Below are 15666 nucleotides of genomic sequence, written 5' to 3'. Positions count from 1 at the left end.
ATCTTGATTGATCGTCTATAAACTTATGTAACAACGATAATATCAGTTAATTTTGATAGTAAAAGAGAAAGAAAGTTAAACTAATAACGAACAACACTAACGCTTGATACTGATTGCATTTTGTGATTAGCAACCTCTTACATTGCAGTTTTTTTACTATGCTTACATGTACGTTCTACGAGCGTAGGCTTTTTAATTTATAATTCAATACCCATTAAATAATCCGTAGGTTATTTCTAAGGCGTATTTTCCGAATCCAAATTTGGAGTTGACATACGTGTCAAGATCGACAGTATTGAATTATTGGTATAGAAAAACTTGCATGCATCTCACGAAATCATTGAAGTTATTCAGACGTGCGTGTCTACATATATATTTGATTTAGATCAAACCATGAAATTATTGACAGAATTGTTAAGGAAACGAATTAATCCTGCCGACTTTATTCAGATTCACGTGCTGTATACTGTATCCAAATCTTTGATACAGTTAATACAACTTGTAATTACTATAAGAATCGAATAACTATATAGTATATACTGTATACGATGACAAAAAACTGAGAAAGCAGCTGTACCTACGCCTATATCTCTTAACTTAAAAGTAATATATTACTGGATCTTGACCCAAATACCCTCACTTGGAATCTGCTGATGAACCACATATACAAGATAATATCCGGACGGTGCAAGATTACCGGAAGCCGGCGTCGTAACCTGAATTTCAAACTTCAAGTTCCCCACTGCTCTAGCATTCTCGGAAACAAGAACCACTAGCCTCTGGTTCATCGAGAACGAATGCGTAGTAAATGAAGGTGACACCATCGTAACATACACCGAATTCAGTTGTATTCTCCCCGTTATCGAAATTCGAACGGCTAGCTTCTGTCCATAACCAACCGTCACTTGTGACTGAGGTGAATAGATGCTCGGACGTATACTTGCGAATTGCGAGTCCAAGTAATTAGGAGAGAATGCTTCTAAGGCAAGTTCGGTTGGGAAAAGCACGTTTGTGAACTCGTAACGAATATGAGGATTACTACCTCCAACAAGCACTCTACCATCACGTAGCAGTACTGCAGTGGAATGGTACATGCGTGGTATGGTGCTCGGGTTTTGTTGCTCGAACCGTGACCCGACCGCATTATCGGGCTTGTAAGCAACCGGGTTCAGTACCGGGTTCCGCCCGAACTCCCACCCCGCGGTACCTGATCCTGCACCGTTGATAATCAAAACGTCACCGTTGGCTAGTAACGTCATGTCACCCATGACTCTAGCTAGAGGCATGTTTTCCACAACCCACTGCGGGTTCGGGTCGGTTATCTTGATCCGAGCGCATGTCTTCAATGCTGGCACAAAAGTCCCACTTTCGGCCTTAACATAAGACCCTTTGGGAGCTCCACCGCAAACCAGAACCTCAGCTGCCACTGCCTGACCTTTTGAAGTCTTGAGAGGTAGCAACACCGCTGAACCGGTGCTCGGATACGACCTTGGGTCCCCACCGGGTATTGTGGGGTACGTCTTCACTATTTTACCAGCAACATAGTCGTACAATATAGCTCTATTGTTGGCAAAGATAAAAAGATTGCCGTCAAGGTTGAGAAAGACAAAAGGGTAGAGATTGTTCTCTATGGAGTTGCCGTCACTTGTCTCAACAAGAAAAGGTAGACTGTGCGCATTCATTGAGCCTCCACTTTTGGGATAAAACTCGTAGTTGAACTGCCGCCGTCCGCCGATGATTATCTGCCGTCCATCTGGCAGAATATGATTGGTGGCATACCATCTCCGGTTGACTAGCCCGAACTCGATTTCTTTCCAGTCACAAGTAGGACAAGGGTCAAAAACCCTCACCCTTCTCTCTCCATCGTTGAAACCTCCCGTCTGGACTAGACTTCCGCTGGGGTTTACTGACCCCGAGGAGCACCACACGTCGGAGTACACAAACAGAGGACGGACTTTGTTGGACGCCACGTCGTACTCGGCGGAGTGGGCCGTGCAGTCTACTTTAAGGGCCGTGTCGTTGGGGTTGTTGCGGCAGACGCCGTTGGGGAGGGGGAGGTTGGATTTTCCGAAGTCGGTGCGGTCGAACATGACGACACGGTCGTTGTGGAGCAGCTGCATGTGCATGGCGGAAATGCCGACGCTTTTCACAAGCAGCTGCCATTTGCCGCCGGCGGCGTGGGTCAGGGGGAAGAGAAAAGTGGATATGAAGAGGAATGAGAGAATGAGATGGGAAGTTGGGCACGTCTTCATAATGGGGGGATCCGATTTGATTTTCTATTTGGCTTGTTCGTGTTTTGGTCTGTTATTGGTCTCAGAATAATTGGTCCATGCAGCTCTGCTTTGCTGTGTGTCTGAGATTGTCGCCTTTATATACTAGTGAGCTTGTGATCTGGAAGAGACGATTACACAGAGAGACAGATCGGGCCACCGCCCACATGCATATATGTAAACGTGTGGGACCGGATTGATGAAAACGACAGACCGTTGTTTTGTATCGGTTTGAAAATATAATGACCTTGTTCTGGGTTTGTAAATGCAAATACAAATTCTCAGTAGGAATGCTAGCTAGCCTTAGCTGCTTTATATTCCATCATCGGTTTTGTTTTTATTTTTTCTTTAACTGGTGATGATATTTATTTCGTTTTTTTCTGGTTGGTAAATGTGGAAATGGTCATTACTATTGATTCTTGAATGATCGAGTGCATTGATAATAACTCGCTGCAATGGTCAAAGAAAGTTAAGAAACTGAAACGGACGAAACAGTGAACTAGTGCTAGCTGTATAATATTTCCTTTAGACGTACGCGTCTGGATTACTTGATGTTCATTTTAGTTTCTTTTGCTATAGCTTAAGCTGCAAGGCTGGGTTGAAAGGAGAGACGGGACTCGTTTGACATTGTTGTTTTGGGAAGGGCTTTTTTTTGTTTGATTACACTCGCTCTTAGAGTTTTCTTTTCGTCCTTTTTGATTACCTCCGAATTTCTTTCTGTCCTTTTTTTTTTGCCTTTTACTTTGTTCATGATCTTTTCATCCTTGACATTGACGACTTTTATGTTGTAATTTGTAAATAACATAGAGTTTACAATAGAATGGATGGATAAACACACGTTTTTGATCAACTAATTGGACTTTTTTTCTTCACGAATTAAGAATATTCACGAGTTTATTTGTTTTATGAATTTAAAAATATGTTTTTCAACTGTTAAATCTATTTTTCATCGAATTAAAATAGAGTGTTAGATTCCTTAATTTGAATTGAGTACATATTTCTCCAACAAAAATGACTTTCTATAATATGTTGCAACTAATTTTTATGGTACAGATGCTTTCTACAGAGTAATTAGATTAGCTCCTAGTGAAATATATGGTCAATAATGACTAATATATATAAGACTTCTGATTTTGAAATTTAAATAACCCAAAATACTATAAAACTTTTGATCGATCTACGTTATATCCTCTGTCATATGGAGACGTTGTCATCGAGAGCTATTTCTAGACGAAGGATCGAGTTGTTCTATACTTCTGCAGGTGGACCTCAGCGGCTTAACATTATTGATAGATATCTTCATGCAAACTATGAAAGCTTTCTCAACCTATAGCTTGAACACACGTGTAAGAAAGAGGCTAGCTTCAACTGAAATACTCAACCTATCTAGCTCGATCATATCTCAATAATTTGTTTTTTCCTCTCAGTCGTTATCCTTCTACTGGTTAGGCGGTGAAGCTTCATGGCACCGTTAGAGATGTTTCTGTGCATGGGTACGTACTTTATTAGCCATTGTATTTTGTTGGTAATCATGCATTATTCTTGTGTGTCTTAATTGATTTCGATCTTAATGCATATTTTTATGGTATAATATGGACTTTTGGACCTGAATATTCCTCTGCTATTGCTCTCTTTTTATATTGGATGTGTTTTGTCTACTTGATTTAAGAATGTTGAACCTAACTAACTAATCGTTAGGTCACACCAATAGTCTGTCGAGTGGTTCCTTGAGCCCAAGATTCCCAACCCTAGCCTACAAAAAGGGGGATTGAATGCAATTGATTTATTAGAACATATTTAAGTCGAGAAAATCTAATAATCTAGGAATGTGGTTAAGGTTCCAATTCCATGTATAAACACCTGCGCGCAGTTAGAGTTGTTAGTTGTCTGTGCGTATACGTTTGTGATTAGGATTTTGAATTCCACAAATAAGTACATGTGATCAGGGTTTTTAATTGTTTGTGTATAGGTATGAAATTAGGGTTTTCAATCCTGTGCATAGACACCTGTAGCGAATTTTTAATTGTCTGCGCATATGTGTTTATAAGATTAATTATGAGACACTTATAGTTAGGATTTTTAATTGTTTGCGCGTGTACGTTGTTGCTCATAAGGGCTTTGCAATTTCTCTTTACCTAACTCAGTTACTATATATCTTACAATCTTACACCATTGTGACTAATCACAAAATCACAAAATGTTTAAAGTTTCACAAAGTCAAGTGTTAATTAAGGATGATGTGTTTATTACTCAAATGATTCATGAGAATTTCTGAAGGGGATGTAAGACAAATAGCAGACGACAAGAATTAACTTGGGATATATTCAAAAAGGACGTATTCATTCTTAAGAAAACTAATCAAGTAGTTTGCTGACCCATCACTACTAATTAACAGAGTCAAAAACGACTTCGAAGCACTATCTTTATAGAACGCGCTCCGCGCGTGAAGGAGAGAAGGCAGAAAACCGAAGGTGAGTGTGCTTCTCCCTGCCGAGCGTCGCTGGCTTCACCGCCGCTGCGTCTCGGTCCGGGAGAGGCGGGTGTTTTCTGAGTTGTGGGGGCTCCTAAGGCAGCGGCGCGGCTCTGGGAGGGGGACTGTGTCGGCGTCTCCGGTTTGGACGGATCGGTTTCGATCTGTCTCTCTCCGTTCGTGGGCAATGGAAGCGGAGGTGCAGCGTCGGAATCCGGAGTTCTGGCGGTGGGTTCCAATGTCGTCGTCCCTACTTCTCTGGGCTGGGATGGTCAGATCTGAATGTGGCGGTGCCGATCCCGAAGGGATCTGTCTCGGTCTCTGCTTTGGATCTGCTTATCGTCGTCAGAGTGGTGCGGGGGTGTCTTCAGGGTGGTGCTGCGGCGAAGGGATTCGACGTGTTGCTGTCTTGATGCGAGGTGGTGGCTTTGGGGCTCGCCGGCAGTAGGAGGGGTTGCCTGACGTGCTGGCTCTCTGCTTGGGATGGTGGTCTTTGGGCTGGGCTTTTGTTCTTGGGCTTCTCTGGTTTTGTATGGTGTCATGGTGTTTAGTTACTTGTTGTTTGTTTTCGGTGATTGTCTTACTGAGAATAAGTCCCTCCTCTTGTGAGTGAGGGTTTGGGTGTTTCTGGGTAGGGTCGTTGCTTTCTGGTTATTAACGTGATGGTGAATCGCCCCTACACGTGGTCTGGCTGTTTTAGACACGGTGTCCGAACGGGTGGAAACAGTTCATCTTAATGTTGATGGCAGGATTGCATCGATATAGTTAGGTTTGGTTAAGGGTTAAGTTTGGTTAGGGGTCGGGCCTTTTAGGCTTGTGTAAGTCACGTTGTTGACGGTCCCATAACTGTAGTTACATGGATGTGCAACCTGTATGGTTGTCTGGTTTATTGATGGAATACTTTACTTTTCTCAAAAAAAAAAAAAAAAAAACGACTTCGAAGCCGACTCATTACAACATGCATTAATCACAAACTAGTTTTATTGTCATTTCCATACACCACGCCACAAGTTTGATTACCTCAATTAGTTGCTTAATATGTTAGGCATCTGTGGCTGTCAATTCCAAAGCCTCGAGCTTGGTTTTGCTCAAGCAATTGGGGCACCCTGCTGGCCTCATTTATGTTTGCCCATTCTGGCAAATAAAGCTTATTGCTTGTCTACGAAGGGATCAGAATTGCTTGGAGATCGTTTGCATTATGCAAAAAGATGAACAATGCATGTTAGTTCAATTTACGTCCCTTTCGGCGCTGACGAACCGGAAAGAATCTGTTTTTCTTACACCAACGGGCGGTTTGGGTCTTGACAAAGCATCTGCGATAAGTACGTAAGCATATATAATTATATACTAGATCCATCTTAGGGTTTGATTATGGGAACTTCCAAGATTAATATATCTTCAGATATTAGGGTTTAATTATGGGGATAATAGAAGTACACAAAAGATTAAATGCAAATTAACAATTTAATTAAATACCTAACAGAATGAGACTGAGGCGTGCTTAATCCATAGTCAATATTATAATTAGTATTAAACGACTTCATGTTTCAGGAGGCTGAATCAGTGTGTTCGATCTTTGATCTTGTTGGTGAGTCACATCAATATATATATATATATATATATATATATATATATATATATGAGAGAGAGAGAAAGGATCAAGAGAGGATGTCCTTACTTTAAAAATTTGAGGATTTTTGTTATTTTACACAATTATGTAACCTAATTCAATGATCTCAACGGTTGATCCTTTAGATTTCTATGCAAGAATGATGTCTATAAAAAATCAACCAAATCCATAGTCATTTGGTCATTCAAAATTGTGTAAACAAATGTAATCGTTAAATAAAATTTAAACAAGCTGTGTTACTCAAATGGTTAAACATTTTCCGATTTGGCCGATTTGGCTAGTTTTTTTGTAGGATTCATATGTGTGTAGGTAACTAAAGAATGAATGGTTGTGATTATTAAAATACATTCTAAAAATAAAAACATCCTCACTTTAAGAGTTTAAGGACATTATCTCTTGATCTTCCATATATATATATATATATATATATATATATATATACAATTTGGTTTAAGCGAGTTAGATACCTTAACGACTATCAATTTGGCTGAAATTTTGCAGAGATTATCTATATATTAGTACTTAAAAACTGAACGGTCGAGATGTGGATATGCAACCGAAAAGTGACCATAAACTCCAACCTCGCACTTTAATTTCAGAGCGAGGCCTCGCTCTGGATGAGATCTACATATATATATATATTAAATTGACCAGAAGAGTTATATACACTGTATAATATTATCCAGAAGACGTGCAGGTTTTATTTCCACGCCTCAAAATTTTGACATAATTAGCCATATCGACTGTTTATGATTGCAAGAATAAGATCTGAAAGAAAAGGAAGATATAAATGATTGTAAACTGATTTGAAAATATTGATGCGACTCATGTAACCAAAATATATATAGATCATCTCTGTAAAATTTCAGCCAAATTGATAGTCGTTAAGGTATCTAACTCACTTAAACCAATGGACGAACTGAATCTGTCAAACTTGAACCGTACTAGCTTTAAGGCAGTTATCAATGCCTGAATGACTATCAATTTAGCTGAAATTTTGCAGAGATGATCTATACATTAATACCTAAAAACTGAACGGTTGAGATGTGGATATGTGACCGAAAAATGACCATAAACTCCAACCACGCACTTTAATTTTAGAGCGAGGCCTCGCTCTGGATAGGATATATATACACATATATATACACACACATATACACACACACATATATAGTATACACGCATATTATTTGTTGATAGGCGATCCATGAAATTATTAGTCCATGACTTCGTCGTCTCAAAATTCTTTCTTTGATGACTTCATCACTAGCTACCTACCTCTTTTAATTTTTTGCTAATCATTGTTCTTATTGGTGTTGTAATATGCTAAACCATACGTGCAAGTCAAAACATATGATTCATGAACCTATGGGCACTTAACCATTTGGATGAGGAAACTACAAACCAATGTTGAAACGAAATAGCTAAATACTACTGCAACAAACTAATATGTATTTTATATGAGGATTCGAGGACCCATAAACGTTTGATTTCTTAATTTCAAATATAGATGTAACACGTTTCCTAGATGATAAAGCTTATCTTTCTACTCAATTTGATCGAGTTATTATATAACATCTCAATCAAGTGCATCATTTTCACAAAATGTACAAGTTAACAATTTTCCATAAAACCAAAAGAAAATAATAAAATAAAGAAAAGTCAAATATTTTTTTTTTCCTTGTTTAGGTTTTCTGCTTGAGAAATTTTAAATACACACCCCCAATTACTTAATACACACCCCATTTTCAATACACCACTCATTTTATTTACCATTCTAATATTTTACTAAATACACAACCCAAAGTACCTAAAATACCCTTAATCTAAAAGATCATGAAATATTATATTATTTGACTATATTAAGGCTACTATATTGAATACTTGTGTTAAATATTGGGAAATCCTTAAAGATTTATTATTGTTCCCTTCAAATCTTTAAACATGAGAATAATAAACAAGATGAAAAACACACACCTCAGTGTGTTTGGATTAGGGCTGTCAATTCCGACACGACCCGCCAACACGACACGAAACCCGCACGAAATAAAGCGGGTTGAACCCGCACGATTAAAAAGTGGGTCAGCGGCGGGTCAACCCGTCATGACCCATTTAATGAACGGGTCGGTCACGGGTCAACCCGCCAACACGAAGTGAATCCATATAACCCGTTTATTAAATGGGTTGGGTTATATTATATATATAACCCGCATACACGACCCATTTAAAAAAATAATAATATATGCATATAAAAGTTGAATAAGTCTTTTTCTCACTTTAAGCTAGGGTTACCGTTAACACTATAAATTCTCTTATTTGGGTCTTGTATCAACACACAAACCCTAACACTCACGGGTCATCTGCATCAAATTTTCTTCTATATTGATTCTCTGCAAACTGCAAAGGTATATTAGTATATAGCATATCCATCTTGTTATTTTCTCTATTTTGCATATAATTTGTTTACTTATTAATATCGTATTATGTATGGCAGATGGATCACCCTGTCATTGACAATGCTCTAGATGTTCAAAATGCTCAAGGTGATCTTGTTGAAAATAATGAGAATGTGATGCATGATGCAAATACTGCATCTCCAAAGTTTGATAAGAGGCGAAGAAAGCTCACATCAAATGTATGTTCTAAGTTTGAAGTGCTTCCATTGGGTCCGGATAATAAACAAAGGGCTAAGTGCCTAAGATGCGGTATAACTTACTTGTGTTCTAGCAGGTATGGGACAGGAAATATGAAACTCATCCAAGCTAAGAGAAATAGTGCCAAACTCATTAGCATGTGACAATTTTTTCTTGGTAAGTGACGTTAATTACTTGTGCAGCGTTTCTTTACTCTTTTACTGTTAACGTTAGAATCCGAGGGGACTCTAGTTAGCTATAAATAAAGAGATAGAGAGAGAGAGAGAACGACACAAGCGAAGTATAGTGGTTCGCCTCCGCATGAGCGGGAGACTACGTCCACTTGAAAGCTATACTAGTGTGTCGAGCCTTGCGGCCTAACAAGATTACAAGAGATGTAATGAATGTGTTGAGTTGTGGGAGGAGGCATTCCTTTTATAGATGAAGGAATGCTTCTCATTTACTTGTTCTTCGATGTGGGACAAGCAAAGTTACTATTCTAGTCTATTTAACATGTAGAAAGCTATGTTATGGGGGCATCTTGGCAAGGGCGGAAAGGTGGCTTCCCGGTGGCGGATTTGCGACTTCCGGATACCGCCGCGTAGCCCGAACATAGGGCTACACGATGCATGTCTCGGTTGGGCTTTGCCATGTCTTGTGGATGTCCCAAAGTAGGTGTTACTTATGCTTGGTGATGTAGTAAATACTCCATATTATTGGAGGTATGTACAAGTCCCCGAAGTCCCCGAGTAAGAGTAGCTTCTTGGTTGGGGAGTTCAAATCATGAAGTCATCAAGCATAAGTAACCGGGCGGTACGGAGCCCACAAGTCCCCGAACTCCGTAAGCAAGAAGGGACTCGTCAACCTGCACAACAAAGACAAAAAACAGGCATATGTAGAATGCTCGTTGCATTGGGCAACAAATGTGAGTTGCAATGATATGCGTTGGCATATATGAACGTATGGGGTGCGTGATACATGTTGATGTATACATGCGAATGGCGCCGAGTACGATCAAATATGACGTACAAACTCGAGAGCGCGTATGGTCGTGTGAGCATATGATAAATGTAAGTTGTATGAGCGCTGCGAAGGTAAACGTTTGTAATTCGTGAATGATGAATACGTGAACGCTTAAGTTTGTTTTGGTTGTCGCTCGTGTTAATGGAACGCGAAAAGAATTCAATTTGTCACGGGCGACAGATGGTAGAAGAATTCAATGTTCCATTAACGTGTTGTGTGTCGAGTAGACATGAGTGTAAAGCTCGAGGATTGCCGGGCAGGCATGAGCGGAAAAGTCAGGGTTGCCGGGAAGGCATGAGCGGGAAGCTCGGGGGTTGCCGGGAAGGCATGAGCGGAAGCTCGTGAGCGGAAGCTCGTGGGTGCCGGGAAGGCATGAGCGGAAAGCTCGTGAGCGGAAGCTCAAGGGTGCCGGGAAGGCATGAGCGGAAAGCTCGTGAGCGGAAGCTCAAGGGTTGCCGGGAAGGCATGAGCGGAAGCTCGGGGTGCCGGGAAGGCATGAGCGGAAGCTCGGGGTGCCGGGAAGGCATGAGCAGAAAAGTCAGGGTTGCCGGGAAGGCATGAGCGGGAAGCTCGGGGGTTGCCGGGAAGGCATGAGCGGAAGCTCGTGAGCGGAAGCTCGTGGGTGCCGGGAAGGCATGAGCGGAAAGCTCGTGAGCGGAAGCTCAAGGGTGCCGGGAAGGCATGAGCGGAAAGCTCGTGAGCGGAAGCTCAAGGGTTGCCGGGAAGGCATGAGCGGAAGCTCGGGGTGCCGGGAAGGCATGAGCGGAAGCTCGGGGTGCCGGGAAGGCATGAGCGGAAAGCTCGTGAGCGGAAGCTCAAGGGTTGCCGGGAAGGCATGAGCGGAAGCTCGGGGTGCCGGGAAGGCATGAGCGGAAAGCTCGTGAGCGGAAGCTCAAGGGTTGCCGGGAAGGCATGAGCGGAAGCTCAAGGGTTGCCGGGAAGGCATGAGCGGAAGCTCGGGGTGCCGGGAAGGCATGAGCGGAAAGCTCGTGAGCGGAAGCTCAAGGGTTGCCGGGAAGGCATGAGCGGAAGCTCGTGAGCGGAAGCTCAAGGGTTGCCGGGAAGGCATGAGCGGAAGCTCGGGGTGCCGGGAAGGCATGAGCGGAAGCTCGGGGTGCCGGGAAGGCATGAGCGGAAGCTCGGGGTGCCGGGAAGGCATGAGCGGAAGCTCGGCGGTGCCGCTGAAGCATGAGCCCGAAAGCCCGGCGGTGCCGCTGAGGCACGAGCGGAAGCTCGGCGGTGCCGCTGAGGCACTAACGGGTAGCTCGATGGTGATGCCCTGAGGCATGAGCGTTGCCGTTGCTAATTATGCTGGGCTGTATGTATAAGTCCCCGAAGTCCCCAGTCAAGGAGGGTGTGCTCGCGGGTTGATACCAAAGCGTAGCTTCGTGCCGTATATCAAGCATAATTAGTGCGAGTGCGTCGTCCATCTAGAATTGGTTGGAGCGAACGCTTTTGCCCTTTCGGGTGGGCCCCTGCTAGGCCCGCCAGGGAGTCCCCCACTCCTGGCTATAGACCTCCGTATGGTCGGAAAATTGTTTGATGAGGGGAGCTGCGCGGAGCAGAGGGTGTTGGGTAGCGAGCCCAATCTTAGATACCCAAGCGTCGGGGTTAACTGCCGGATCAATGGCTGCCGTGGGCTGTGTTAACTAGTCCCTAGCTGTTTTCTCGAAAGAGAAACTTGACTGCAATGCCGCGTAGCGGTCATTGTCATGATGAGGCGTTGCCTTACCGCTTGGCTGTTGAATGAAAAATGATAAACACATAGAGCAAGTAATAAAATTTTGTTTGAGTGTCCCATACTTATTTAATTTTGCAATTTAAAATAGAAGCATGGCATATGTGTATAGCATGTACTTGTAATGTGGATGCTAATAACATTGTATTATTGTAAACTTGCTTAGAGATCGTTTGAGATCGGTATACGAAGCATGGCATATCTAGCATGTGAGACCTAGAAAGTGTTGCCAAATCTACGAAATGTTGTAGGCATGCTTAAAAGTTTATGGAAGCATGTAAAAGCATATCAAGTGTGATATATTGTAGGCATGCTTAGAAGTAGTAAAAGCATGGTATTGGCATGGTAGTAGCATGGTAGTAGCTCTAATTGTAAGAGCGTAAAAGATAAGATATAGTTACTTATCTTATGCTGATTTGGAGGCTAGCGGAGTTGTCCGAGCATGACGCTCCATTGCATCGGCGAAGCACCATAGTAGAAGGATAATGATTTTGCTAATTAGAGGGGTGATCGGTGATTATGCTTCCCTAATACAAGATGAAGTGTAGATGATTAACATATAATCTTGTACGCATGTTTGAATCATGTTGCATCATAAATATGTATGGTACTACTTGACATGAAAGACCTGAATTTCATGAGCATGTACAGATGCAAGTTTGCATTATGTTTGAATTTAGGTGAGGTAGAAAGATGAAAATTGATCTACCGTGTGATCATGGCATACTGAGCTTAGATAAGAGCATGGGTATCATAGCACATATTTGTTAAACGTGTGACCATCTAACTGGTAGCTCATAAATTAGGAAGGATGCATGTGCAGAAGCGTAATTTCAATGCCTTGACACATTCGAACATGTTGATAAGTTAGTTCTACTATGGTAGAGTTGATTGAGAGCATGCATGGTCAATCAATATGCTTGTACATATATAGAAGGTACGTGTATGTAGGCATGCATATATTAATTGGGATATAATATTTAAAAAGGTAAGCTGAGTGCTATTTGTATGTGTCAATAGCAGTTGGGACATGATATTATATTATTACAAGTATGGGAGCCTATGAATGAAAACCAAGCATGCTTTGCCCAGAGGCATCATGCATGTCGTAGGTACACCGCCAAGATTTTTCAAGGAGCATGTGCATATCAATTATGTGGCTGCGTTATTTGGGTATTGTCGGTCAAGTGCCACGTGTAGCATATATCAAACATATATATAATATTATATATGCCTTGGACGAATATAGTATGCATATATATGTTTATATGCTTTAGCTTTGCAGAACCGAGAGAAAACTCATCTGTTTTGCAGCTTTGCAGAAAGAAGACTTTCCAGTTTTCCAGCTCCAGGCGTTGATCAACGTTTAGGTGAGGAGATTTTGGTATGCAGCAGACAACGTTCTGGCGGTTCTCAGAGCTTTGCCTAGTGGAGCTGCAGTTTTGCGGAGGCCTGGCCGGCGGTGATGCTCAGCGGAGCGGAGCATTTGGCCGGCGGTGCTTGAAGATCATGGGTTCTTGGCGGAGGTTTTGTTTAACGGAAAAACTCAGCGGAGGAAGCTTTGAGGTTGCCGCTGATTGTTGCCGGAGTTGAGCGGAAGAAACTTGGCGGTGATTGTTGCCGCCGATGATGATTGAAGAGTGGGTGTCCACAGTGGATCTCTGGGTGTCCAGACCTGGAGGTCAGCGGGGACGTAGAGCTCGAAGGAGGCCCGAAGCTCGGCGGAGGTGTGCAGCCCAGCGGAGGCAAGGTTCAGCGGAGGTGGCTGGTGCCGCTGGGTGGCCGCTGCACATTCTGGAACTGCAGACATCGAGGTCGATGATGATGAGTGAACGAGAATGAGCACAAGAAGCCATCGAGCCTAGCGGGAGAGTTGCCGCTGACGGGGATTAGCGGAGGAAAGTGCCGCTGATGGTGCTTAGCGGAGGAAGCTCGGGTCAGCGGAGGATTTCCTGGCGGAAGCTGTTGTCGGACTTGGCAGAGCTGCCAGGCCTGGCGGTGAAACTCAAAGGAGAAGTTCGGCGGAGGAGCTTGGTCGGAGGTTGCCAAGCGGAGATTGTCTTGGTGGGCGGAGGTTTTTCCGCTGGTGCTCAAGAGTCCGGCGGAGACCGAAGAGTCCGGCGGTGGCTGAAGAGTTCGGCGGATGGTCAAAGTGTGGCGGAGCTTTGGAACTCAGCGGAGCGGAGCGCTGTGCAGCGGAAGAAGCTTTGCCGGCGGGTTGGGCGGAAGAGAGCCGGGTAGTCTGCAGCAGCTAGCAGAGGTGCTAGCGGAGCGTTGGGGAGTGGGCTGCGAGCTGTGAAGCGCCAGCGTGCATGCGAAGCCTGGCGGAGCAGTTGCAGGTAGTGGGTGCGACAAGGAGATGGAAGTTTGGCGGGAAAAGCTAGCGCTGAAGACTTTGAAAATGGTTCTGGGTGCCCAGAGAGTTTTTCTGGGTGTCTAGAGCAAATTTGTACCAGAATTTTTTTTTATTTTTTTTATTTTTTATTTTTTTTTTTTTTTCAGCCAGCGTTGACTTTTTCCTCCCTCAGCGTTGACCAGACGTTGACCGGCCCCTGATGGGCGTTGACCGACTCCGCCGGGCGTTGACCAGCCATGTTGGGCGTTGACCGACCCCGCCGGGCGTTGACCGGACCCGCTGGGCGTTGACCGACCCTGCCGGGCGTTGACCGACTCCGCTGGGCGTTGACCGGACCCGCCGGGCGTTGACCGGACCCCTTTTGATGTTGAATGAGCGTCGACTCGACATTTTCGGGTCAAAGTTCGTGGTAGGTGACGAAGCCTTTGTGTTGGCTTCCCACAGACGGCGCCAATGTTAACGTTAGAATCCGAGGGGACTCTAGTTAGCTATAAATAAAGAGATAGAGAGAGAGAGAGAACGACACAAGCGAAGTATAGTGGTTCGCCTCCGCATGAGCGGGAGACTACGTCCACTTGAAAGCTATACTAGTGTGTCGAGCCTTGCGGCCTAACAAGATTACAAGAGATGTAATGAATGTGTTGAGTTGTGGGAGGAGGCATTCCTTTTATAGATGAAGGAATGCTTCTCATTTACTTGTTCTTCGATGTGGGACAAGCAAAGTTACTATTCTAGTCTATTTAACATGTAGAAAGCTATGTTATGGGGGCATCTTGGCAAGGGCGGAAAGGTGGCTTCCCGGTGGCGGATTTGCGACTTCCGGATACCGCCGCGTAGCCCGAACATAGGGCTACACGATGCATGTCTCGGTTGGGCTTTGCCATGTCTTGTGGATGTCCCAAAGTAGGTGTTACTTATGCTTGGTGATGTAGTAAATACTCCATATTATTGGAGGTATGTACATTTACTATGAGGAAGTAGATCTTCCCTTTAGTGTCCTAATTACGTTTTGTATGAGTTTGATGCTAGTTTAATCTACTGATTTTGATTTGCTTCCAATTGTAGGTGGTGATCACTTGCTTTTCTTTTTGAATAAAGTGAAGAAGACTTTGGAAGTTAGGATTTGATCGATGCTCTACATTCAATTTTAAACTTCAAATTTAATTATGGATTATGCTCTATTTGTTCTTGTAATATTAGAAGCTCAGAGTATTTGATTGTAGGATTGGACAACTTGGATTTGATTATTCATGAATTATATATAATTATTTATACTCTTTGTCTTGTGGAGTTTTTAGTGAATTTGATTAAGTCATGCATTTTTTTAGTTAAATGGGTCACAATGTTAATGGGTCATTTTATCTAACACGACACGACCTATTTATTAAATGGGTTAAACGGGTTGGAAACGGGTAACCCGTTTAATAAACAGGTTGGGTTTGGGTTTAAATTTTTGACACGATTATTAAATGGGTCGGGTTTGGGTTTGTCTCCCATAACACGATAAATACCTTGACCCGACACGAACCCAACTCGACACGACCCA

At 43.1% G+C, this 15666-nt stretch overlaps 1 protein-coding gene across 1 annotated transcript; it reads right to left on the bottom strand.

Annotated features, from left to right (window-relative positions):
• Positions 1-414: 414 nt before the first annotated feature.
• LOC112169694 (aldehyde oxidase GLOX) lies at positions 415-2353 on the bottom strand. Its single transcript, XM_024306749.2, has one exon. The coding sequence runs from the start codon at positions 2250-2252 to the stop codon at positions 612-614; it is 1641 nt and encodes a 546-aa protein (XP_024162517.1). The 5' UTR covers positions 2253-2353; the 3' UTR covers positions 415-611.
• Positions 2354-15666: the final 13313 nt, after the last annotated feature.

This window comes from Rosa chinensis, chromosome 6, assembly GCF_002994745.2.
Source record: "Rosa chinensis cultivar Old Blush chromosome 6, RchiOBHm-V2, whole genome shotgun sequence".
Classification (NCBI taxonomy): Eukaryota; Viridiplantae; Streptophyta; class Magnoliopsida; order Rosales; family Rosaceae; genus Rosa; species Rosa chinensis.
The sequence above is the reverse complement of the archived record's forward strand: the minus strand, read 5'-3'. Positions and strand labels throughout refer to the sequence as shown.

Excerpts from the sequence above, each read along its gene's own strand:
- LOC112169694 (XM_024306749.2), bottom strand. The coding sequence starts at position 2,252 with ATGAAGACGTGCCCAACTTCCCATCTCATTCTCTCATTCCTCTTCATA.